General features: G+C 43.0%; 1 protein-coding gene across 2 annotated transcripts; it reads left to right on the plus strand.

The window, feature by feature from the left end:
- The first annotated feature begins 1,915 nt into the window (after positions 1-1,915).
- DDX59 (DEAD-box helicase 59) lies at positions 1,916-26,016 on the plus strand. 2 transcript variants are annotated; one of them, XM_029617692.1, is made up of 7 exons: positions 1,918-2,797; positions 9,066-9,233; positions 18,421-18,510; positions 20,072-20,323; positions 21,812-21,964; positions 22,367-22,495; positions 25,432-26,016. In XM_029617692.1, the coding sequence occupies exons 1-7, from the start codon at positions 2,033-2,035 to the stop codon at positions 25,690-25,692; spliced, it is 1,818 nt and encodes a 605-aa protein (XP_029473552.1). In that variant the 5' UTR covers positions 1,918-2,032; the 3' UTR covers positions 25,693-26,016. The 2 variants fall into 2 exon arrangements, with proteins under 2 accessions (XP_029473553.1, XP_029473552.1); XM_029617693.1 differs by lacking the exon at positions 22,367-22,495 and having other exon boundaries at positions 1,916-2,797.
- Positions 26,017-27,708: the final 1,692 nt, after the last annotated feature.

A 27,708-nucleotide genomic window follows, 5' to 3' on the forward strand; every position in this document is an offset into this window, starting at 1 on the left:
TAGGGCAGCTGGTGGAGCCCATAAGAGTCAACTTTTCTAAAAGATTGGAAGTGCTCAACTGAACACAAATTACCCCTTCTTGGATACAGTGAAGGCATTTGCTCAATAGTGGGGGTGCTCAAGCACCCAGGACCAGTGTAAACATATTTGGCCCCCTAGGCGAACCTTTGGTCATTCACCCACTCCCTATGCCACCACTTGTGGCAGTTGCTCCAGCACAGGCTCCCTTCTTTGACAATATTGGCTCTGGTATAGCACTCCTCTGGACTCAAATTTGGACTGATACAGTAAACCTCGTGGGAGAGCCCGCGAGCACCAGCTCTTCCGACGCGCGCCCAGGCCACTCTCCTGGGAGTGCGATTCACTAAGCCAAGGCATGCAAATTAGGGCCCGAGGTAAAAAGGAGGCGCTGTGTCCCTAGCGCCTCCTTATTGACAGAAGCAGCGGCTGTCAGCGGGTTTGACAGCCAACGCTTAATTTTATCAGCGTCGGTTGTCGAACCTGCTGACAGCCACAGGTTCGGAAAATGGACGCCGGCAAAATTGAGCATCTGTTTTCCAACCCGCGGGTCGCGGGCAGATTTTTTTTTATCTTTGGGGCCTCCGACTTAAGTCGGAGGGTGTACAGAAAATCAGTTTTTTTCTGCTTTTCTGTACTTTCCCAGTGCTGGCTAAAATTAATGCCTGCCTTTGGCTGGCATTACTTTCTGTATCGCGCGGGACTAATTAATAGGCTCAACATGCATTTGTATGTTGCAGGCGCTATTAGTTTCGGGAGGGGGGGGGGGGGGGGGTGTTGGCCGCGCGTTTTCCACACGCTATTACCCCTTACTGTATAAGGGGGAAAAATAGTGTGTTGAAAACACGCGTCCAAACAGGGGCGAACATTCAGGCCAATACAGTAAAGTTTGCGTGCGCACAGGCCACTCTCCTGTGCACGCGCTTCACTAAAAAAAAAAATTCAAATTAGGGCCTGCGGTAAAAAGAGGCGCTAGGGACACTAGCGCGTCCCTAGCGCCTCTTTTGACAGGAGCGGCGGCTGTCAGCGGGTTTGACAGCCGACGCTCAATTTTGCCGGCATCAGTTCTCAAACCCGCTGACAGCCACGGGTTTGGAAACTGGACGCCGGCAACATTCAGCGTCTGGTTTTCAACCCGTGAGCCGCAGGCCAATTAAAACATTTTTTTTTTAAATTATTTTTTACTTTGGGACCTCCGACTTAATATCGCCATGTTATTAAGTTGGAGGGTGTACAGAAAAGCAGTTTTTACTGAATAAGGGGTAAAGCTAGCGCGTCCAAACGCGGGTTAACAGTGCGTTCGGTCTCAGTGTGCTCGGCCTGAGTGCACTTTACTGTATCGACCCGATTGGCAGGATTTTGCTGCCCTAAAATCTAGGCGCCCGCCTAGTTTTCCTAATGGAAACCACCCGTCCTGCAAGCATCCACACAACTGGCATCTATTTAGCCCACCACCAAAGTACAGGCTACGGCGTGGCTAGTGAAACCCATTCCGCCTGCTGTTGAAGAGTGGCTCTACCGGCCAGCACAGCAAGCATTTTCAAACCTGGCGGGCAAGCAATTATTGGCAGTGCTGATCTCAGCCACACTTGCATGCATGGTTGCCTTCATGTTTTCCACGACAAAATCTTTTTAATTATGCAAAGGGCTTAGAATATTGCCGTCTTTATGCGTCCCGTGCCAATCATTTCACCGTATGTTGTATTCGGGTAAGGTAATTAAGGGCGAATTGTTTGGTGGTGGGATATCGCGAGTACACCCTAAAGAAATGCAACCAGTCAATAAATATCCCGAAATATCAGCAAATATGCTTTTTTTTTCTGTAACTAAGCGAGAGACCAGAACAAAAAAAAGCTGTTTTCACAGCTAATAAAGCTGTAACAAAAACGGGGGTTGCAGGCCGAGTAGCTGGCTTTTCGGGTGCGCGCGCAGCTACGGAAGGGACTCGCGCCGAGGGGGCGGAGTCGACGGCGGCGGCCCTGGAGCCTCCAGCTCTGGTTGCGGACCCCGCAGGATGTTCGTGCCGCGCTCGCTGAAGGTGCGACGGCCTGCCGCCGAGGAAGAGGCGGGCTGCGCGGCCAAGAAACGCGGGTCTTCCCCGAGCCGGGAGGTGCAGGACGCCTCTCCGAAGCCCGAGCCGCCCCCGCCAGCTGCCTCCGGTGCTTTTCCCGCCGCAGCCGAGCCGGAGGGCCAGGGCTCCTCCTGCGCCCCGGCCGAAGAACCGGTGAAAGCCTTTAGCAAAGCGCAGCGCTGGCCGGAGCCCGGGGAGCCCGTGTGCGCCGAGTGCGGCCGCTACGCAGAGTACATTTGCGACCAGACGGAGCAGGACGTCTGTAGCCTGGAGTGCAAGGGCCGCAACGTGCTGCGAGCCCGACAGGAGGGCGGGGGAGCCCAGCCCGATCCGGCCCTCTACCCTTACGCTGAGCCCGATCCGGCCCTCTACCCTTACGCTGAGCCCGATCCGGCCCGCCACCGCTACACGGAGTCCCCCTTCATTCAGAGCCTCCGGGAGGAGCAGGTCTCCGATCTGAGAGAGCAGCTGGGAATCGCTGTCCAGGGCCGAGACGTCTGCAGGCCCATCCTGGAGTTCGAACATTGCGCTTTCCCGGACACCTTAAACTCCAATTTACAGAAAGCCGGTTATGAATTCCCTACCCCCGTGCAAATGCAGATGATCCCCGTGGGGCTAATAGGCAGAGACATCGTAGCCAGCGCCGACACGGGCTCGGGAAAAACCGCAGCATTTTTGCTACCAGTCATCGTCAGATCTTTGGAAGAGGTAATTCACCTAAGTGGAGGAATGGCAAAAGACAGCTTAAGAGAGCAAAACTGTAGTGTGTGGCTGTCTAATTTCTCTTTACATATAAAATGTAGCCTTTGAAGCAATCTAATTAGTGCACTAAAACTCTTTTGCATATTGACCTTCCCCAGTAACCACAGTAATTCACAGTCAACAAGTTGATCCGTTGTTCTTAGCATTGACTAATGGTTGCCATTAAATCACTTTAATTATCGTTGTCTAATTTTACGATAGAATCTGTAAATCATAATTAGCAAAAAGCACAACGAACAGACAAAATATTGCTGTGCAGAAATTTGACAGTCACAAACCTCTAGTCCCTTCCTGGAAAGAGTTCATGTTATTGAGAAGGGACAATATGAGCTATGGCTTCTTTATTACAGAAATAATCCAGTGTAATTCAGTACAACTTCAAATATGGAATACTGTTTGCATAAAGTAGAACCTACAGTACCTGAATGTTTTCTGTTTTGAAGTGTGGAAAAGCAGAATATAAATCAAATAGTGATGTTTCTAGAAAAATTAAAGTCAACACAAAAGTATGTGATACTGAATATGCATCCTTTGTATTGACCTGTTGGAGGGATTTTAGCTTGCAAGCCAGAAATTGAGTATTGAATGTAATCTGCTTTGAAGGGCCTAAAAAACAGAATATAAATTTTAAATAGCAAATAATACACTACCTTATTTTATGTATCTTACTATCTTATTTTATGTATCTTACTATATTATATATATATATATAGACTGATTTTGCTTTATTGCTTTTAATGTTTCATTTTCATGTATTCTTTCCTGAAAGACCTCTTTATACTTGCTTCCCATCTAACTGTGGATAGTCTCTCTCTTTTTTTTGACTGAGGGTGCAGGATGCAGCTTTCCAAGAGCTACTGCATTGAACTTTGATCAACCAGCATGCATCACTGTAAGATCTTTGCTTTCTGTTCTCTTCTCTCAGGTGCTACGAGTGCACCTTAAGCTACTTCTAGCACATTGATCCTGGCCTGGGGTTCAAACTTAAATCTTCTGTTTAACTGGTGAAAAACAGGACTGGCCATCTTTTTGATTTCTTACTTCTTCACAAGTGACAGTGAACAGATGTGTAGCACTATTTAGTCCCGTGCAGCTGGCTTTCTTCTTTTCCCTTCAATGACGTGGTTTCATAGAGTCTCAACCAGTAAAGTTTTCCTGCTTCTTCCTGTCTCGCTCTCGTTACAGAGACAATCTCTGCAGCTTCTGCTTTTTTTTTTTTTACCTTTTTTTCCCTACTCTCTGCTTCCAGATATAGACCCAAGTGCTTGTAATTGGTTAGTAGGGCATCAGAAAGAGACCCTTTCTTTTTTTTGAATTTGGCCTTTTCCTCTTCTTCCTTTGGCCATCCAGGTTCATTGGAGCCAGGGCAGGCTTCTTGTGCCATTAGCTTTAATTTACAATTAGCTGGGCACGTCCCCCTATTTTTGATATTCTCTGCTTCGAGTGCAGGCGAGGCAAATAATGCCTGTAACAAATACGTTGGCTTTGGATCCCCTTCTGGTTTACTCCAGTCATTGCAGTGTAGTGACAGTCCTTCATCTTCAGCCAATCACCAGGTCTCCTTCCAGAACCCTGTAATCATGGGCCCGACTTCTGGCCAGTAAATGTCACTTTTTGCATGATAGACTCACTCTTCCTCTAGGGCAGAGCTTTCCAAAGTGTGTGTCGCGACACTTTACTGTGTCGCCTGAGGTGTGCCGGTGTGTCGCGCAAGCCCGGTGCACGTGACACACCGGCAAGTGCAAGGGTCGGGAACCCATGGCTCCGAGCCAGATATGGCTCTTTTGAGGGCTGCATCTGGCTCGCAGACAAGTGTCGCCACATTTTCCCGCTGACCCAGCTGCTCCCCGGTCCTCCTCCGCCCGGGCGGAACGCGGCAGGACAGCTGGAGTCAGCGGCACCGGCGTGCTCTCTTCTTCCCGCCCCCCCACCCCCCCCGCGGCCCGGAAGAGGAAGTGGAGAGTATCGGGTGAGTGCGCGGCAAGAAGAGGCCACGCTAGTGCGCTCGGCATCGGCCCGAAGAAAAGAAGACTGCAGCGCGGCTCGGAGGAAAATGAAGAGGTTCAACCGCGGCCAATGGGACTCCGCCTCCGCGAGGGCTGAAAATGAAGAGGTTAGCGTTGGGAGGAGGCTGCTGCTGCCGCGAGTTCCCGGGGTGGGGGTGGGGGGGAGAGAGAGTGAATGAGTGAGCAAACACAGCTTGCTTGCTCATTCACTCTCTCTCTCCCCCATCCCGGGAACTCGCGGCAGCAGCAGCCTCCTCCCAATGCTAACCTCTTCATTTTCAGCCCTCGCGGAGGCGGAGTCCCATCGGCCGCGGTTGAACCTCTTCATTTTCCTCCGAGCCGCGCTGCAGTCTTCTTTACTTCGGGCCGATGCCGTGCGCACTAGCGTGGCCTCTTCTTGCCGCGCAGGCACCCGATACTCTCCACTTCCTCTTCCGGGCCGCGGGGCCCTGTGTGTGTGTATGAGAGAGTGAGAGATTGCATGTATGTGAATGATTGAGAGCCTGTACATGTGAAAGAGAGTATGTCTGTGATTGAGAGCCTGCCTGAGAGAGAGAGCATGAATGTAAGTTTACCATTGGGAACCTGTATGTGTAAGTTTGTGATTGAAAACCTGTTTGTGTGAAAGAGTATGTGTGTATGATTGAAATCCTTTGTGTGTGAGAGAAATCATGTGTATGTATGATTAAGAGCCTGTGTTTAAATGAGAGAGAGAGACCATGTGTGTCTGTGTGTGATTGAGAGCTGGTTTAGGTGATGGAGCATGTGAGTATGTGATTGAGAACCTGTGTTTAAATGAGAGAGAGAGACCATGTGTGTCTGTGTGTGATTGAGAGCTGATTTAGGTGAGGGAGCATGTGAGTATGTGATTGAGAGCCTGTGTGTAAATGAGAGAAAGAGAGGACATGTTTGTAAGCATGTGAATGAGAGTCTGTGTGTGAGAGAAAAAGACAGCATGTATGTGTGTGATTGAAAGCCTGTGTGTGTGTGTAAGCATGAAAAGATAGACAGCATGTGTGTAAATGTGTAATTAAGAGCCTATATAAGTGAGAGAGAAAAAACATGTGTATATGTGAGTACTGAGAGCATGTGTGTATAGGTGTGTCATTGAGAGCCAGTGTGAGAGAGAGCGCTGGTATGTGACTGAGAGAGGAGAAAGTTCCAAGCAAACCACCCCTCCTCCTGCTAATTCAGAACAATCTCAGGAGACCTGGATATCAAACGTTCCCAGGTATGCAGAGCAAAAAAATGTTTGTATCCTTATTTTTCATTACTGGGTCTTTGTGTCTGCTATTTTGAAATATTTTGTTGGTATCTGGAAATGTTTTATATGAGTTTTTAATTATTGGATATTCCACTCATCAGCTGTTTCGAAATATGTTCTTTTTGTTAGTATGGTTTTTACTGCTATTGATTTTATATTTCTTGATTTGTTTTATAAGGATGGGTGATGTTTCTTTTTTCCTTTGTTACACTGCATACAACCTCTGGTTTGCTAGTAGACTGAATTACTGTGTCCCGAAATTATGTTTGTCTAAAAAGTGTGTCACCAACATGAAAAGTTTGGAAAGCTCTGCTCTAGGGGGTATGAACACTGCCTATGGAGCATTCCTGGCTGACCAGGGGAGTGGAAGACCTTGTCTCAGAACCAGATGTAGGTCTTTTGCATGGCAGTGCACGGAAATTGCCACTAAGCCACTTGCTCGGCCCAATACCACACACTTTTCTGTGTCTTTTAGGAAGTTTTAGATCAGTAGCAGAGAGGTTGTTGCTGCAAAAAGCATAGATTTATTTTTAATTAGGTTTTTATCAGAAGGCTTTTGCTGCCTAAGGGAATGGCCTTCCTTTCTTTAGAGAAGCTTGGACAGGGAAGGATTGAGGAGACCACCTCATTTGCTTTCAAGAGGTCAGTATGAGGCTCCGAGGATAGGCTCAGGCTCAACATTGAAAAATATTTCTTCACTGAAAGGATCATGGATGTATGGAATGGCCTCCCAGTGAAGACAAAAATGGTAGTGAAATTCAAACTGGCATGCAGTAAGGACAGAGGATTCTTAGTAGCAAAAAAGTGAGTGGCAAGCCTGAGTGCTCAGCTGGGGTCTGACATTCTTTCACAAATGGAATTAAGTAGCATAGATGGGCCTAATGGTCCTTGTCTACTTTCATATTCTATGACTGTGGTAGGCATGGGTTTTGTAGGTTGCAAATTGGCAATAATGTGCCCTTGCATGACTCTGCTTTTGGAGGGAGTTGAGGTGAAAAGGACAAAACAGAGTAGAGAAAGTAAGCACAGCTTAGTGAAGCTGAAAGATGTAAGGTTGTTGGATTGGAACAAGAGAGCTACAGCTCCCAAGAAACTAATCAAGTCGGTGGCTGATTACTTTCCAGTAAGTCTTTGGGGGCTTAGGCTGGATGTTTTGGCAACAGCTTATCTGGTTTTGGTGTCTGGGTTACATTATCACAAAGCTTGGTGGGAAGATGTTTGGAGGAGTCGGAGGTAGGGTGTTGGATTAAGTATGCTCATCTTCCCAGGATGATAGAGAACCAACGAGCAAAAACTAAAAGTAGCTCAAGTAAGAAGTGATATCCAATGCATGCTCAAGCTTATGCAGCTGGGATAACTACAGTACCTGTAATGTAATCCGCTTTGGAGTGTCTGAAGGGTGGAATACAAATCAAATAAACCAGGCAGATTATCTTTTTCGGCTGTCATCTAATATGTTACTCCTAGAAATGACTGCTGTGGCTTTCCTCTTTCCAGATATGCTTAGAACTCTCTGCTGGGTTGTCATGATTGGCCTTTTAGCTAAAGATTAGTTCTAATCGGTGACCTAATGCCTAATTTTGGTGACCTAATGCCTAATTTTGGATTTTTGCTTAAAATAGTTGAAACTTTAGTCTAGCCCCTTAGCTTAGGCTGACTGGTAAGTTTCCTAGAGCTGCCCAAGCAAGTCATCTGAGGAATGGGTTTGAAGATGTTGAGTTTGGGGGTTGGTGGGAAAGACATCCTCCTCCTTAGAAAAGGTAAACGCAGACTAGTACTGTATGAATTGGTGTCAGAGGTCCAAATGCCCAAGTAAGTGAGATTTGGGAATTTATGGCACGGAGGTGTGTTCTAATGTGTTTGAGACTTCTTGAATGTATACGATGTTAATGGCGTGGGAAAAGGTAAGCGTGAGATTTGATGGCAAATCAAATATTCAGGGTCACAAACTATTTTACCTAAACTGCTGATCATATCTGTAATGTTGTAAAATGACTAAAATTATATGACTGAGCTATTATGAAGAAATGGATTTTATTCACTCTAATGTTCATACTGCAGCTAGCATGGTTACCATTTCGTCTGTCTTCTAACTGTAATAAAGAGGAAAGTTGCCCTGCTCCCCTCTCTCCCTCTACTCCCCAGCTCTGCCCACCCTCCCCCCTCTCTACTAGCCACACGAGCTCAGCCTGCGCTCCCTATTAATATTTCCCTCATCCTTGGAGGGGCTTCTACTACTAGTTGATTTATAAATGAGATAAAGTTGTGTGTGGTTTTGTTTTCCTAGTTAAGGGTGGAAATAATGAGCTGCCTTTCAGAATGTGTGATCTTCCTACATCCTGAGTTTTCTTCAACAGCAGTAAAGGGGAATTCTCACAGCAGGCAATATGAGAGGCAGTCAGCCAATCGCTTACTAAAGAACTCAGCATACCACGGGATCTTTGTTTTTATCATTATTTATTGTATTGTATTAGCTGTAGTTCTTCAAGAGTACTTTTAGTATGCTGGCAAGTAACACATTTTAATAAACGAATGTTATGAAAATGAGATCTCCAAAATCTCTGGGGAATCCATTTAAAGCCCTTGAATGAAATCAAATATATTTCTCAAAGTTCACCATACAATGGGGGCTTTTTGTTTGCGTATAACCCTATGTTTTCTGCCTGGAAATGAGTTTATTCCTAAAGTTTGTCTCTCTTTAAGCTGAATAAAAATTAAAATGGAAACGGTATTTTGCATTTATCTTCACTTAATTCTGGTAATCCAAACTCCCAGCTGCTAAAGGTTTTGTTTCATTCTCTACCTTAGGCAACTATGAGCAGGTTTGATGTTTGAGTCCCACTGCAAGCACTCCTAGTCACTCCGTTTCACTCTAGAAATGATTCAAAGGTTTTCTGATTTGACAGAGGGCAATAATTTCTTGTGTGTTTTTTTTTTTTTCCAGAATGAAACGCCAACTGCACTTATTCTGACTCCAACCAGAGAGCTGGCCGTTCAGATAGAACAGCAGACCAAAGAGCTGATTGCCGGTCTGCCACGCATGAGGACAGCGCTTTTAGTTGGGGGCATGCCTTTACCACCTCAGCTGCATCGTTTAAAGCAAAGTGTGCAGGTAAGAGGCAGAATGAGATCCACGTACGGGGTGGAAAATGGTTTTGAAAATTTGGATGTCCAGCTAAATTTTTATGAGCCAAGCCCAAAAACAATTTATAGCAGTTTTACAACTATATTTTATTTTGCACTTTTTTGCTCTCTTTTCTTATTGTTGTTGGTTTAACTTTCTTTGCTCCTCTGTCCTTGCTGCTTCTCTTCTTCAGTGAGCAGTGCAGGACCTGGCAACTCCTCCCCCCACAACTTTGGAAGTTGCTGTCTTGCCTGCTGTTCCACCTGGCCCGGATTTCTCTCCTTACCAGGTCCCAACCTTTTCTGGCATGGGCTTGGCACATTTCCCTTCTGGGCCCTAATGGTACCTCTTCCGGCTGGGGCCCGATTCCTCTCCATCCTGGGTTCCAGTGGTGGCAGCTTTTCCAGCCTGTCTCTTCTCCTTCCAAGGGATTCCAGGCCTGGACATGAGTATTGTGTGTCAGATTTTAGGCACTGGGGTTACTTGGCATCAGGGAATTTTCCAGACCTGCATACCCTTGACTTTTCATTCAATGGAATACTTTTCAGTTTGAGATATATTATTAAAATGTAGTTTTCTTCCATTTGCATTTTTAAAATAGGATAGATTTTCCTTATTATATTTTAATATCAAGTAAACTGTTTAGATTATATAAACTGCTGATCACTGTATGAGTTAAGGTTTTCTGATGTGCAAATTCTTTGGGAACTGTAAGGATCTGAATTGAGATCTTAATATTTTCTTTATATTTCTGTTGCTTTCACCATATTGTTCCTTTGGTGGCACTTGCATATTAACATTAAACAATCCGTATTCAGCCAACTACTGAAAAATGTTCCCTAAATTATTTTTATTGATGAAATACTACAGCTCTGGTTTAATACATCATTAGAGAAATGCAAACACTGCTATGCGTGAGTTTATCAACATAGCTTAGGCATCAAATAAAAGCCTTAATTTTGAATAAGTAATATAATGGGTATTTTCTGCACAGGTTTTTACCTATTGTGCTCTTTAGTTGTAAATGTCTTTTTTTTGTCTGCAGGACAGTTTTGTAAAAATTTTATTTTGTACCTAAGTCCTGGGATCATGTCCATAGCTGCATGTCAAGATATACCTCAAGATGCCCATCTCTCAATGACATCGGAGTACTGTTTCCTCTGCACTCTTGAGAGTTGCATTGTTCATCAGAAAACATTGCTGGTGCTAATACTGAGCTCTTTTATCTTATTGTCAGGGACTCATTGCCAGTGTTGCTTAGACTAGTTACCCAGGAAAAATACCAGTTAAGAAAGACTGGTGAAATGAGAAAAGCCTTTATTGATCAAGCTCAAAACAAGAAATGCAGTCCAAAACAGTTTCAACAAGGATAGTTTCTTCACAGCAGCAGCATGAAATGTCCACATGCTCCCTGTCAGCCTACCTCTCTCTGTCTCTTTCATAGCAGCAGCTCATACAGGTTCTTCATAGTATCATGCATTCAGTTTAACTACTTACTATGTACTGAAAATTGTTTGTAACCCACTTTAATGTTTAAGGAATTGCAGGATATCAACTGCTGCCTGTCGGCTCTGGTCCTCTTTTCTTGCAGGAGGATTCCCCAGTGGAGTCAAAACAGTGTACGCATCTGAATATGGATTCCTCACAGCTATGTGATAACACTTTTATTTAACAACGTGCAACAGAAAACACACAGAAACTAAGGTGGTGAGTTGCAGGGAAATTAGAAATTACTACTTGATAATTTCATTTTCTGTAGTGAAGACAGGTTAATCCATGACCACTGGGTTATGCTCCTCTACCAGCAGATGGAGACGAAGCAAAGCTGATGTCACAGTATATATATATACCACTGCAGTGACATCAGCCTGCCAGTATTCTCTGCAAAAGTCAACTGTGGACAAACTAACACAATTATAACTTTTAATGGACAACTACTGAAGTACTTGGTCAACAGGAAACACTGAGCTCAGACAAAGAGGGTAACATCACTAATCTAGGGACTAAAACTGACACCAGTTATCCCCGGATATGCAGCAACTGAGGAGGACCATACAAGCATAAACTGGCAGCCAAGGGAGGGAAGGTGGATTAACCTGTCTTCACTAGAGAAAAGGAAATTATTAGGTAAGTAGTAATTTCTCATTTCTCAGGATTCAGACAAGTTAATCCACAACCAGTGGGATGTACCAAAGCTACTCCCGAACAGAGGGGGAGGCTGCCCGCAGTCCAACCAATTCCGCATGCTCAGAGGCTGTCTCCTCTCGGGCCTGCACATCCAGATGGTAATACCTGGAAAAAGTGTGTAAGGAGGAGCACGTTACAGCTTGAAGCCCCCTCCCCAATCCCATGACACTGCCTGAGCTCTAGTGGATGAGCCCTAACCTATATAGGTAGTGGCTACTCAGCATCCTCACACTCGACCATGATAACTCCTTAACCCACCGGGCTAACATAGCCTGACACACAACTCATCCTGTTCACTTCTCCTGTGGAGAACAAACAGGTGTTCAGCCTTCCTGAGAGATTTTAATAACCTCCAATACCGTATCGGATGCCTCTTGACTTCCAAGGACTGCAACAGACGATATTCATTCACATCTCTCTTCCTGACAGCACTGGCAGGGAAATCTATTGTTTCAAATGAAAATCTGAGGCCACTTTCGGCAAAAAAGGATAGAACAGTCGGAAGCTGGGACTGCCCCCAGAGTTATATGCAAGAATGGTTCCGTCAAGAAAGAACCCGCAGCTTGGACCTGTCGCACGGAACAGTGGCCAAAAAGTGGAAATTTGCCAAAATTCTAGAATCAGATTAAGGTTCCATGAGGACACAGGCAACCGCAAAGGAGGATGAAGAAGCCTCACCCCCCTACAAAAAACCAGGCCATATCTGGATGGGCCGACAAGGGTCTACCATTCACCAGACCCTTGAAAACAGGCAAGAGCTGCAACCTGCACCTTCAAGAATTTAAGGGCCAAGCCCGTGACCCAACATGTGAGAATTCCAAAATGAGCGGGATCTTAAACAAACAAGGAAGCACGTCTCGTTCTTCACACCAAGTCTCAAATACTCTCCAAATCTGAACATTATACAAAGAGGGGGAGAACTTTAGTGTACGAAGCAAGGTGGAAATCATAGCAGTGGAGATTCCATGCTTCAGCAACCGAGCCCTTTCAAGGACTATACCGAAGGAAAATCATGATGGAACTACGCTTTCGTAGTAGGTCCCTGTGGACTGGTAACCGGAAGGAAAGTCTGCCAGGAGCCTCCACAAATCTGCATATTACAGCCTCCTGGGCCAATCTGAACTACCAGAAGTACCAGTCCCGTGTGTCTCTTGATTTTACAAATCACTCTGCCCTACATGGGTAGGGGAAAAAGCATACCGAAGCTTGTCTTCTGGCCATTTCTGTTTGAGCGCGTCTATGCCCAAGGACTTCAGTTATCCCTGCGACTGAAAAGGGGGAGGAACCTTCGCATTGAGTGATGTTGCCAGGAAGTCTATAATGGTAGGTCCCGGCGGTCCACTATGAGCTGAAACACTTCATCTGACAAATCCCATTCTCCTGGTTCCAGACTCTTGTCTGTTCAATAATCGGCTCTTACATACTTTTCCTGCAATGTTGGAAGCAGAAATTTCCCGAAGACGTACTTCCGCCCATTCCAAGAGCTGAACTGTTTCCTGAGACACTTGCTGGCTTTTGATGCCTTCCTGGCAATTGATGCAAGCCACTATTGTTGCAGTGTCTGACATTACTCTGAGTGCTTGACCCTGCCAGCATTCAATGAACTGCAAGCATGCCAACTGAATGGCACAAGCTTCCAGGTGATTGATGCTCCAGAGAGACTCCTCTGCAGATCGGTGCTCCTCGCCATCAACGCCTGACAGTGAGCCTCCCAACCCTGGAGGCTCGCATCAGTCGTGAGTACCAGTCAATCCAGTGTTTGTAGGGCTACGTTCTTCTTTAGATAATCCGCTTTCAACCACCACTGCATTTTGGATGCTAATCTTCACCGGTAACTGAAGCCATATCAAGAAGTTCTGTCTGTGGACTCTATTGTGCAAGCAGTGTGTGCTTAAGAGTATGCATATGTGCCCTTGTCCATGGAACTACTTCTAGGGTGGCTACCATCAACCAAACACCTGCAGGTTAGACCATTCCGCCAGGTGAATTGCTTCTGCAAAAGCCACACTTGCGCTACCCTTTTCTGAATGTGGGCCTCCAGCAGGAACAACCTGCCTTGCTTTGTGTTGAAACAAACACCAAGATACTCCAGTGACTGAGACAGTTGTAACTTGCTTTTGGCCAGGTTCACCACCCAAGCTAGAAATGCAGCAAGCAAACCATTGTACACGAGGCCTGAAGACTGTCCATGCCCTTGGCCCAATTATCCAAATGTCTAGGTACAGGTGGACCACGCTCAAAAACTGATATTGTCGCCCCAAAACATTGAACCGCAGAAGTGATGATGCTCCATCTGGATGGAAATATGTAGATACGCCTCTGGATTTGTCAGAGGTGTAAAACTGACTGTACTGCCATCATCACAGAGTGTAAGGTTTCCATGTGTAAACGAGCCACTCGCAATGACTATTGACTCCCTTTAGGACCAGGATGGGAGAAAGTTAAACCACCTCCTTGGGAACAATGGAATAATGGGCCATTCTTTCTTCTGACTTAAGCACTTGAAACATGGCCCATCAGCTCAGATGCCTTGACAATGTAGCTTCCACTGCCTGTCTCATTTCCGGAGAATCACAGGGAGATGCCACGAAGTTGTCCCAAGGAACATAGAACCCCCAGAGCATGGCCATCCCTTATCACCTCCAGAACCTTCTGGTCTGATGTGATCTTGACTCACCTCTGATAAAAGGAGACAGGTGAACCCCTATCTCTAGTTCTAGGAGGTGGGTTGGCCACCTTCTTTGAGGGGGCCGGAATGCATCACTACCCTAGCCTACACCCCATCTGAGCTACCTGGGTTGAAAGGACTCAGAGGTCAAGCCCTCTGAGAAGTCACTTCTCTGTAGGGTCGAAAACATCGGAAACCCTTAGCAAGGCCCTTTGCGCCGAAAGAGCACAGCACCTGTTTTTAATCCTCTGGTGAAACGAGGAACTTGGGACTCACCACATATATTGGTCATTTACTCCAACTCGCTCCCAGAACAAGAGTGATCCTTTAAGGACAATTTCATATGATTAGACTTTGAAATTATAGCAGACAACCAAATCTCAGCCACAGTTGATACGTGGCTGCCTCTCTGGCAGAGAGGACAGACCAAGGCGTAGCCCGCATCTGCCAAAAAAGGTGGCAGCCGGTTCCATCACTGCCCTGGTATTCAAACCAGACTTATTGACTGAGATAGAAACAAACGCGAACCACCAGGGAGCAGCGAGAGACTAACTGCAATTCATTGCCACAGTCTCCAGCCCCGCATAAGAATAGCCTCAGTTCTCCTATCCTGTGCATTCTCTGATGCCACTTCCCCTTCTGCAGGAATGCTGTCTGCTTGGAGACTGCACACACCAGTGCAACCACTTTGGAAAACGCAACTGCTCTCTCTTGCTGTTGGATCCAGGGGTACAACCCTACCAAGGCTCATTCCCCTTTAAAATTAGTTTCCAGAGCGCCGCATTCAAGGCCAATCAAGGCACTAAAATGGGATTCTTCTTTGGCTCAGACATGGAACCAACACTCGGCCTTCCCAGCATCGTCAGTGTCTGGGAGATCAGGGCCGGCGATCCATCTATAAGACTCTAAGCTCATAGGGATTTCTCTATCCTCCAGGGAGTAAGTATCGCCCTCATCACCCAAGCCAGTGGGGTCCCCATCAGTGGAACACCCAGCAGGCCGGCGTGTACTCAGACGCTTATCATGGGCACCAGACTTGCGGGATTCTGCAGCCTGCGATCCTGAACTTCCATGTATGGCCGGTTCCACCGAATATTAGAAGAGACTGCAGGCTTTGACAAAATTCCACCCAAGAAAAAAGGCGAAAGGATACATACCAAAAACAGGAGGCGTCTGAGAGGTGCCCACTGAGATGTCCTCTCCTGCTGAAATTCTAGTTAGGGAAGCCTCAAAACCAGGTGAAACTACTGACCGATTCCCCTTCGGTCCCATTCCCGCATCCTGCTAGGAAGGGCCAGACTTGGCCAAATCCGCGGGAGACCACTCTCCCTGAGCCTCCAGGCAGTGCTGACAGAATTAGAGGGGACACCCGAACATGGCAGGCAGTGCAAATCACAAGGCACTTAGAATTCTTTGCTCCCAGAGCCATGGATAAGACGTCCACTTCAGCATGCTTACAAACAAGTGTCTGACATTTGTACGTCCACCTGTGTATCCTGTACATGGCAAGCCCGGACAGGACACCCCAAATTAGGGCACCCAAATATGGGATGCCTATATTTAAGATAGTAATATCACACATTCACAATGTGTATAAACATTTATTAAACATCATGGCACACTCACCTGTGTAGACACTTTAAAAACTAAACTAGCATATTCATACCATCATTCATACCCATTGCTTATTTAAAAACATCTTGCAGATGAAGAGACAATGTACATAGATTACAATTCATTTATTACCAAAAACTAAAATTGCACATTCCCAAAAGATAAATCCAGATCATAAATTTCTTAACATAGATCTAAATATTTAGTTCAATTCAACAAATGAATCCAAAAACAAAAGATATCTTCGTTTCACCTTATGAAAAGGCTTCCTCAGGGACTAGTTATTATCAAAGTAGTAGAGCTTTCATGTCTGTATTCATCTTACAAAAAGGCTTCCTCACAGATTAAATGTATGTCAAGCTTGTTTGACGTTCATGTTCATTCACTAGAAATATTAAAGTATTTATAAATTACACCATTGAGACTGTCAGATTCAATCAGTCTCCAGAAACAAAAAAGAGGACCTACCTCATATAGATACAAAGTATCTCACATCAATCCGTTACAATTGTAACAAAAAAGGCAACCTGCTTTTAAATACACACCGGTCAAAAGGACACCCTATTATTGTCACTGACCCAAGTCTGCAAACAAAAATGAAAAACAGACGCATTACAACTCTCCAAATTGAATGATGACTAACACACCACCACCGAGTGTATATACCTAAAACATCTCAAAATGCATATGAACTTACTGAGTTTATGCGTGAACCGGCAGAGTAAACTTATTCCCCCAATACGCCAAACGGCTGACACGCTGAAAATATGGAAAGATAACAAAAGGTGCTCACCTACCGCACTGCACCACGGGGTCAGAAAACTCGCTTCACATGTTCTACTTCAGAAATTCTGTATAAAAAGAAAACAAAAAATAAACATCACATTTAACAGAAATCAAAAAATTACCTACTTATTACAGCACTCCACGCCATTGCCATTATTCAGGACCGCCGTACTCACACGTGATTAGACGTGACGCATTACGTCAGACACAAAACGTATCGAATTCTATCCTCCAAAAAAACTTTATATACACATGACAGTCAATGCTCACAAGTCCTTAATATGATCACGTATATTGGAAATATATAGACACCTGGGCACTGCACAGGTGAGTGTGGCATTTTTCTATTTATTTATTTAACATTTTTTATATACCGACAACCGTTTGCACGTCGTATCGGTTTACAGTTAACTAAGAACTAATAGGCGGAGCCTTTACAAGGAACGGTAACTACAAGTTAAAGTTAACAGGTATTACAAGAGACAAAGTAAACAATTAATAAAAATGTGAACTAATGTACAAAATATTTACAAGAGAATCATCAGTCAGATGGACAAATGGGTTTCAGATAATCATGTGGAGGGATTGGAGGAAGGGTAGGCTTGTTGAAAGAGCCATGTTTTTAATTTCTTTTTGATGTTGCCATGATGTTTAATAAATGTTTATACACATTGTGAATGTGTGATCTCTCTGTTGTGTGATATTACTATAAACAAATCAGGGAGTATTTGTAACAGTGACCCTCTGTATTAATTTACCGTATATTTAAGATAGGACATCCCATAAGTGTGTACTCTTATGATGAAAAGCTTAGGCACTAGGATCCGTGCGGTCCAGACAGATGCCCAACTTGGATGCACAGGTGCGAAGTGATGGTTACTGTTTTGCGGCAGGCTTGCACAGGAAGAAGGAATCCTGATTTAAAGTCAGGATTGCTCCTTTTGAGGCAGATTTTCCTCCTTTGCTCCGAGGAGCTGGGATTTCTCAGTACCGTGTGCTTAAAGCATTAGTGAATTGCATGAAGGGAGACCACCCAGTTAGCGAGCTCTAGATGGGCTGCTTTACAGCTTTGCCAGCTTGCAATACCAGAGGAGTTGTGTTTGCCTATTCCCTGGAAAAATGTATGCCAGACAATGGCTTTTGGGACAAGAGATTCTTCAGTTTCAGCCTGGGAATATGTGTTTAAGGTTATGTTCATTTTTGTTTTATTATGGAGAGATTCCGATACTGTTTTCTAATAATTAACTCGGAGCATACTATTGCTAGGATGTTACTACTTGGTTACACTAGTCTCTAGAAATGTCTTCAAGTACAGTATTAATCATCTAATCCTCTTTTGAATAAAAATAACCCTTTACATTTTCAGAACTGATGTGCTGCTTTTCCTGTAGTCTGCTTGAATATGCAGGGCTGAATAAAACCCTGGATGCTTAAACTTTTGGCAACAGATGCTTGCCAGGGAGATCCACTGCTGCTGTGGCCAGGCCAGGGCCTGAGGAGAGTACCAGCAACTGGTAAAGACAGGAGGGAAGCAATAGTTGCTGGGGAGGGAGGGGACTGCAAAGAGAATAAAAAATGGAGCAGAAGCAATATATGCATAATCCTCTCCCCCCTCCTTAAAAAGAAAAAAGCAAAGTATAAGAAAAAGCAATCAAATAGTTAATGAAAAAATTGTCTTGGTGTCAACAAATTTTGGGGTGTGCCCAGATTTTTAAACCATTTTCCACCCTTGTTTGGGAATCAAATATTTAATAATTGTCTCTCATTTTGATTTTTCTTAGACCATTACTGTATGGTACTGGAAATGCTGGATAGTTATGCCCGCTCAGCCTAAATGAAGCATTACATCAGGTTTATAGAATGCAATCTGTATCTATTAATTAGTTTTTTTTTTTTAATGCTGTATCTCTTTCTTGTAAGGTTATAATAGCAACTCCAGGAAGACTGCTGGAAATTGTGAGACAAGACTCTGCTCAACTCCATGGTATACAAATTGTAGTTGTGGATGAAGTAAGTAAATCTCCTGTGTTACTGTTTGGCCTGGGAGTATCCTCCTGCTGTTCTTGGGCTCCCAGCTCGCTCAGAACCTGCATCAGTCTTCGCTTCTTTATCTTTTTGGCCCGTTCCCAGTTTTGCCCGTCCATTAGGCGACAACCCTCTTGGTCAAGGGTCACACACAGCGCTCTCTGGAATTGAAACGGTGTGGCCAGTGAGCAATGGCTGAGACACTGTCCTCCCCAGGACTGTGAATGCTGACCTAGGACTTTCGTATGGCAGTGGCAACGGGCAGCTCGTGCTCCGTGGTCGACCCAGTGAAGTCCATCTTTGAAATCGAGGAATAAAATCAGTTTTCTCAGGGGAGCTGAGGTGCACTTTTCCAGTGTCATTTATGGATAATTGTTTGATATTAAATGAATGTCAATTACTCAGCTGCTTATAGAAATACCTTACTAAACACCAAATGTTTTAGAAAGCAGCGTAAAGCTCTTTTATTTGCTGAAGCATTTGCCACTGGGGTGTTAATATAATTACAAATAAAGTTTACAAACATCTTTTGTGTAGTCTGTCTTAAGTATTATTTTATGATTTATGTATAATTGTACACCATTTAGCTCATTTTATTTGTAGGGGTCTTTAAATAAGATTTCTTGAAGGAGTTGGGTGATATTTTTTGACTAGGTCTGGAAAATATTTATGGGGTTCTGTTCTTTTTGGTTGGTTTGAGGGTTAGTTCATGTGTTTGCTTGAAGGTTGGTATGTGATACTGAATTTGATAGTTATAATATGTGCTACTAGGTTGTGCTCTGTTCTGGATGACCTTATGGCTGAGAGAAGGCAATTTATAAAAATGTTAGTAAATAAGACAGTCAGCCCTTGAGTGGGCCCTTTTTTTTTTTTTTTTTTTTTTTTTAAAGTAATGGAGATTTAGCTCAAAATAGCCTCTTAAAATGTACACTCAGCCTTTTTTAAAATAAATAGATATGCCTTAAAAGGAACATTACTTGTGCTGCAAGAGTTATTTATCACTCTGTATTCTTGACATGGCTCTGAATTCTTCATAAAGAGGATCTTGGCAGCACTTCTTAACCAGATGTGTATATACGATTCTTTGTATATCTTGTGAACTGAAGGGGTGTGTGGCATTGCTCTGTTCTTCTGTCAAATCAAAGTTGGCGTAGTATGGAAATGGTCACCACCCCCCCTTGAGGACCAGCTATGCCAGTTAACTAATACATACAAATCACATTATTCTGATTGGGTGAACTGAAAATGTATTTTTGAATATATTTGGTTTACAGCCCTTAGGAACTGGCTGGCCCTGCTTTTCTAGGCTAATGCAAGGGTGGCAAACTCCGGATTTCAGGAAGTCCACAAAGCATATGCACGAGAGATTTGCATGCAGTGGAGGCAATGCATATTCATGGTGGACGTCTTGAAAACCTGGCCAGTTTTGTGGCTCTTAAGGCCAGAGCTGGCCACCTCTGGGCTAGTGGATTGAGAGATTTTTAAGATCTGGTATTTTTCTGTCTTTGAGTTTGCTGATTTCTTACATGGCTCTTCTGTTCCTCAGGCTGACACCATGCTGAAGATGGGGTTCCAACAGCAAGTCTTGGACGTGTTAGAAAACACACCAGAGGATCGCCAGACGATATTGGTGTCGGCCACAATTCCAGCAGGCATCGCACAGTTTGCTGATCAGCTGCTGCAGAATCCTGTTAGAATAACAATTGGGGAAAAAAATCTGCCTTGTGCCAATGTTCGGCAAATTGTCCTGTGGGTAGAAGAACCATCCAAAAAGAAAAAGTTATTTGAAATTTTAAATGTAGGTCATGGTTCTTAAATGTTTCCAAACTGCAGTGCTTTCTGTCTTACTATTTTAGCCTACTGCTTCCAAAGCTCTTTGTAAAGTATTCTGGGCTTACTTTGCAAAAACCCTTAAAGTAATTTTAGCCCCAAATACGTTACTTACATGTTGCAGAGACTTTTTGGGAGTTGTCTGAAATAGAAGATGATTGTTTTCTCTAAAGTTTGTGGGACTTTTCAAATTTTGCAGAATGTATTTTTAATTAGGGTAATTTTGTAACACCCCACAAAATACACGCAAATTTCAACTCTAATTTTTATAGCGGATTTGTGCATGTAAGTCCACTTTAAAAGTAGTGGGACTGCGTGTACCTTATTGTGGCTTTAGAGCAGGTGTAAATGTCTGTATGAACACTTGCGCACATACTTAGGAAAATCGAAAGTATGCGTATAAATTATTTCTCTGTCCCTGGCAATACGTACAAAATTACTTCTGCGAGTACTTTTACATGTAAAGCCCCAGGGCTGATTTTCTAAAAACCCATTTGCGGGCAGAAATGCTTTTGAAAATAACCCCCAAATCTTTATTTTGGCCCAGTAGTGGTGTGTGGTTTGGGTTTTTTTTTTTTTTTTTTTTTGCTTGCATCTGTTGGGACCAGTTTTGTACTGAGGCTACAGGGCCATAAGACTTCATTCACAACCACATGGGGTTTTTAAGACCATCATCCCCTTTTATTTAAATGTATTTATTTTAGTGCCATCTGATCCAGCCATTACAGGGACCTCAGACCCCCTGGATCCCTTCAAAGCTAGGGCTTGATTCAGGCTTCCCAAACTTGTCCTGATGGCCCCACAACTAGTTGGGTTTTTGGGAGATTCACAAGGTATTGACAACCCAGTGTGTACACATTTTTATCTTATGCAAATTCATTGTGGATCTCCTGAAAACGTAACTGGCTGTGGGATTCCCAGGACGAGTTTGGGGAGCCCTGCCTAAGGCCAATCTGCCATTCATTGTCAATGGGAGAGGAAGGAAAAGGTTTAGTGACTCGGAGCTCTGTCTAGTGTGCCTGACCCCTCAATCCAGCCATTTAGGTGTTGCCTTTGAGAGATTAATGGGATTCCCTCACCCAGTGGCTGTGAATTGTCTACCTAGCTCCTGCCAGACCATAGAGCAGAAGTGTATTTATAATAGTTAAAAGTAAAACTGAGCATAAAGGAATTCTACAGAGTAGCTGTGCAAAGATATCCTTGTTAGACTAACAAATGTTGTAGGCTGCAGCTAAGTTTACCATGCAGCTGCTAAATATCTCTTTTCATGGTGGCTTGTCAATACTCTGGGGGAGGGTTTAGTTTTAAGAAAACTTAGAAAAGTAACTGAAAAGCTGCCACTAACCCAACAGTTAATTATGATGATGCCTTTGCAAGTATTTTCAGTTGGCTAATTATACTCAGTGACCTAATAGAATGAGTACAACTCTGTGACTTGATGCCTATCCATTTTCAGGATACGAAGCTCTTCCAGCCCCCTGTTTTGGTATTTGTGGAATGTAAGCTTGGAGCCGATCTTCTCAGTGATGCGGTGCATAAAATTACCGGGCTGCAAAGCATTGCTATGCATTCTGATAAACCACAGACTGAAAGAACAAAGATTTTGCAGGTGGGTATGTCCTAAAGCTGAAAAGATTTGTGCTCCTACGGCATATTCCAGCTTTTATTTTACATTTCAGTTTATCTGCCAGGGTGTTTGGTTTGAAGTTCTCACTCTATTGAGTTTTGGTGCTGCAAGGAACTTGAAAATGGATATTTTGATGCCTCAAGCAAGGTTTTTCTATGTCATTACTTTTTTTTTTTTCTCTTCTGGAGTAGGGGAAAAGCTCTTGGCACTCGTGCTTACTGTACAGTGCCTTGTATTACTGATCAGGAGTACTTGTCACTAGTGAATGACTTCTAGGTAAAGAAGTTTGCAAATCTTGGCACCTGAAATCAGAGAAGAAAGATTGGATAAGGAAATAATCTCAGAGAAATGACCAAGCAAATTTTTTTTTTTTTAATTGGACAGGGGTTACTTCTAGGAGATTATGATGTTGTGGTTAGCACAGGAGTCCTTGGACGAGGACTTGACCTGGTCAATGTCAAACTGGTTGTGAATTTTGATATGCCTTCCAGCATGGATGAATATGTGCATCAGGTAAGAAGACTTGATATATTTCTTGTTTTAGACCTAGCAGTTTCTTCCTATTCCTTTGTAATTCCAGCTCATTTGGGATTATGATCTGGCGACTGAGGGTTTTTCCCTCTATTTTATAACACCCCCTTCCCCCGCCTAACGTACGTAGTCTGGTCACTGCTCTGGGGAGAGGCCATGCACAATAATCACAAACAGTAAAGCAAGCTGCTGGCCGTCACCTTTAAGCAAATTCCATGACTCCCCTCCTTAGCATCCAGGGCTGTGTCTTCACTATAATATTTAAAAATCAATGTTATAGTTACAGGTGATTACATCTTTACAAATTCCTTGCAAATTACTCCTTTTTAAATGAATTTTCATTAGTTTAATTAGCATTTTATTTGCATGTTTGATGCTTTTGTTTATTAAGGATTGTACTAAAATTGAGTGATTATGTATGTGTGTTATTTAGGGAGGACACTGTATCGTTTGCTCAGCTGTACAGGATATTTTTCCCATATAGTTTCTTCATTAAAGTACCATTTTGGGCAGATTCCCATTTAACTTTCATCAGGAAACCATTGTGTGACATTCCTCCATCTTTCTATTTTTCTCCTATGCCTCATTTTATATATAAGCTGAATATTGCAAAGATCTTCTCTAGCTGAGACATTAGGTTGGCACTCGCTCTGAAGCTCCTCTGCAGTGGTTGTGAAGAGAAAAATATTTGGCACGGCTCCATTTCTCGAGACCGGGAATGGTTTGGCAGTGCGTACAGGCCGAGGAACGAGGAAAGCTGGGCCTATTGGGTCATCGCTCTAACCGTAATCCTGCGGTATGCAGGGAGGAGATCTATTACTGCTTGTGACTTCGAATTCTCTTCTCCCATTCACTCTGCGTGTGAACTTGTGCAGGTGTTGAGCCTCAGCAAACCCAGTTTTTTGTGGCATTCTGCTGTTCATTCGGAGCAGGCCGATCAGTTTAATTGGCCATGTTTAACTGACTTAACTGTTTGGAATGTTGTGCTGCTTGCTTCCCTTTGAAAATACTCAAGAAAGGAAATTACCCCAAAATCACTGCTTTTACTTATAACAGCATTTTCTCCCTCTGGACAAAAAACATAGTTGTTATCTGGATTACAGGACAGAGGCAGAGACTCGAGGCTTCAACTCCGTCAAATGGAGTGTTAACTCCAAGTAAATCTCTAGTCCATAAGGAATTATTTAATAATTTTGTTTGCGCTCCCCTTTTGGAAGCCTCCATTCTATCTGCATCACCATTTTCCATCCACAGGCTTTGATATAATAAGGTGCGCTAGGCTGTGTGCACGGCAGCGCCCAGTTCTGTATACATTGTTGGTGCTTAGAAATGCACTGCAGATGTAGCAATGAGTTTTACACACAACATACGCGCTCAGATTAATTCTCCTCCATTCGAATCCAGGTTAATCAAAGCATTTGCTGTTCCTCCCCAATGCAGAGAGGTGTGTCAGCTTTATTCAGGTTTTCTAAACACTGGAAACTTAATTCCAGGTCAGAGGTGGTCCATGGGACTGAATCTGTTCATGGTATTGGGATTTATGTGCATAAAAAGTGTTTCATGATGTGTGTGTTGTGCACAATTTTTGTGAGTCAACTTATGTTCCTAATTTGTGCACAACTCTTAGAAGCATAACATTTTGTTTACATAAACTGTTTTCTGTTCACAGTGCACATAAATGATCAATTAGGAGCACAAAACATGGTTTATGCGCATAAACAATAGTTTGCAAAGAGCTGGCTTCTGAGCATTAAATGGTAGGGATGTACATTTATTAAGCTATTCGTTTCATGGGTATGTGTAAGAACAGATGGTACACGTGTATTTAACAAATTATGCACTTGCCATACATCCACGAGGTGTGCGTGTACCTACGAAATAAATGAAACGAATGGCCCAACGAATGTACATCCCTATTAAATGGGAAAATTTTCACACAAAGTTTTAGGTTTTTTAAACTTGACTGCATTTGTATACTATTGCATCGGGATTTTAACATTTTTATTTTAGTGTGAGAGCAAAGAAAATGCATGCTGCAGTTCGGTGCACATAACAGGTGGCTTTTCAGGCTCCTGTAAAATTGAACTGTAACGTTCATTGCGATTCACAATGGATGAAAAATGCAGAACTTCAAATGATCACAATTATTTCAGCTATAGAAATTCTTTCACTCATTTGTTTCCTCAGTGTGTGGGGGTTCTGCTTCCTGATTAACATAGCTACTTCAGCATGAAGCAAATGCTTTTTCTCTTAAATGTTAAAGTATCTTTTAGTGGGTGGTTTGGATTGTGTTTATTTCTCCCTCAGCAGTTTCTTCCTGCTCCTTTAGGGTTTCAGCTTATTTGGATCCTGCTGAAACGGCGGGGGGGGGGGGGGGTATGTGATGATGTGAGCCTTCGTTTATAACCAGCAGAGCAGTTCCCCCACCCCTTTTTTTTTTTTGTATTCTCCCTTTATAACACAGCCAGTTCAGCAAGTCCTTGATCTGTGGCCTCAGATTGTAACTGCCTTTCCAGGAGTTCTCCTTCTTTGTACTGTCAGGAGTTCAGTTTCCACAGGGGCTGTAAACATTGCCTCAGCAGCATCCATTGCTCTCCCCCCCCCCCCCCCCCCCCCCCCCCCCCTCCCTGATGAGCAGAAGGCGGATCCAGGAATGAAACCCATGTCTTACACATGGCACAGCACTCTCTCTAGGCTGTTGGATCGATCTCTGTTAATTATGTATGTTTATATTTAGAATCGTAATCAGTCCATCCTTGGATCCTAATTGTTAGTGTACATGCTGCATTGCCAAAATTGTGTATTGGTGGTGACTGAATGGATGAAAAAGCTAGCAGTAGCTTTCTTTAGATTTAAATAGGAACATCGGTGTAAGAAGTAGGTTTTAAAAGAAAATATGATGGCTTTTTCTCTTTCAGATTGGAAGAGCAGGCAGGTTGGGCCACAGTGGAACTGCAATTACTTTTGTCAACAAGAACAACAGGAAGCTTTTCTGGGATATCGTAAAACGAGTGAAACCAACAGGTTCCCTTCTTCCTGCACAGCTGCTCAATTCTCCTTACCTCCATGAGCAGCAGAAAAAAGAAGCAAAAACAAAACATTCCCACAATGCCCTGGTAACTGGGGATAACCTCATGGCTATCATCCGGAAACACGACAAAAGCACTTCACACAAGTGATAAGTTCTAATTTATGCTGTATATTACAGTGCCTGGATTTGTAAAAGACATTTCAAAGTCTGATTGTAGAATTAGTTTTGTATTTGTTTCTTGAACTTTGGAAACTTCATTTTGTAAATAACATTTAATGTGCGTGAAAACCAGTTTTTGAAATGTTTTTTTTCCAATAGATCTCTCTTACACTGACAGGGATAAAACCTTTCATGTGTTTACAAGCCAGATTGTAAAATATGGGTTGAGTCATTCTAGGTTGTCATTTTCTATTTGTACTCTTAACTGGAAGGTGCTCTGTCAAACGGCTTTTAAAAAATTTTTTAAATTGTAGTTTCCACGTGCTAGTCTCTCCATTTTAATCCCATTTCATTATAACACTCAATTCATGCCTTCCAAAAGTAGCTTTACGGATAGTTTCACACATGCATTATAATAATGTATTGTCATGGTTTTGGATTGTTGTCAGTGAATGCAAATGAGTGATTTTGCTGAATGTGATATTTTGCTGATGTGTGGATGCGTACCCTGTTGGGGGACTGAATGTGTTTTGGTTTTAAATTTTGCTTGACTTCTTATAGAAAATTGGTTAAATTAGCACATTTGGTACTGCCACTCACCAGTTTCAGTTGCCAAGACTTTGACCTTTGCTATGTTCCATTTCTGTATTCTTCATAAACTTTAAAATCTTAACCACGTCTCTACAATAAATATATATCCCATAATTATTTATAAAATGTATTAATCGCTTTCCAGTTTTTATAATAAAATCTATCAAAATGATGTACATAATCAAAAACTATAAATAAACATATTTAAATAAACATCAAAATAAAATGAACAAATACCCATACTTAAAATGCAAATACAAAACTGCTATACTATCATTCTTAATCCTACCTTCAGATGTTTACTCTACCAACCTAACAATTGATATTAATGGGGATCATTTAATTAATTTAATTCAAAAGCTCAGCCAAAGTTTTATCTTACGCTGGAATCACATCACATCAATTTCTTTCCTAATAAACAGGGATGTGTGATTATTCCAAAGTTTGAGTGCAGTCATTGTTTGGCTGGACCAGGCTGTAAGCTCCATGGAGCAGGAGCTGTCTCTTGTGTATCTGTACAGTTCTCTTAGTGATCACCTTTAAAAAAACCAAAACAAACTAGTACTTAATTACAACACAAACTCCTGCTGTAATCAAAGTAAAGAGGTTAGAAAAAAGGTATTGATGTGGTTTTAAAAGTACAGTGGGGAATTTAAGAACTATTAAGGAATGAGATTTTGCAAAGGCTATGAATATCCTGGGCCTGGGGGAAAAGCATAGTTGGCAGTTTCTAGGATGTCAGCTTGGAAGAAGGGCTAAAAGAATCGCACATTGCTCTGGATCTTGCCACAATTTGTCCTTTCTCTGCATATGTTTTTAAAACTTGCTTAATGATTTTTGGATTCTCCAACTGAAGTTCATTTTGGGAAAATTCTCAGTAAAGTGATAGCTTTCATAGTAAAGACATCTTTTCACTTTAATCTGTGTTTAAAAAAAATGCTTAGTACATAAGCAAAATATGGTTAACTGTTTACCATGTATCTAATCTATACCTGTGTACTTCTATGTGTAACATATACACTGCAAGATGAAGTGTGTGCTTATAACAATACAAATCAGACACTTCCCTACTTCTGAATACTTCCCTTTCCCTGTATGTACCCGGATCAGTCCAGACCGTGGGTTGAGCCTCCTGTCCAGCAGATGGAGACAGACCAAAACTGAAAGGGTATCCTATATCAGGACAGAGCCTACCCTGCAGCCCCTCAGTATTTGTCTGTCTCCAGCAGATGGATCAGCTTACCCTGTGGTTCCCTGATCTTGGCTAGTCAGCCCCTTTTTCTTGTTGGGTACTTTTGTCTCTAAAAGATCAAGCAAGTAGTAATTTATTTCCAGTGGTTTGTTTTTTTTAAAGATTTAATTTGTTTGTGTCTGACTCTGTCTGTCTTTTCTTTTATCAGGAGAGACAGTTCTT

Source organism: Rhinatrema bivittatum, chromosome 10 (assembly GCF_901001135.1).
Source record: "Rhinatrema bivittatum chromosome 10, aRhiBiv1.1, whole genome shotgun sequence".
Lineage (NCBI taxonomy): Eukaryota > Metazoa > Chordata > Amphibia > Gymnophiona > Rhinatrematidae > Rhinatrema > Rhinatrema bivittatum.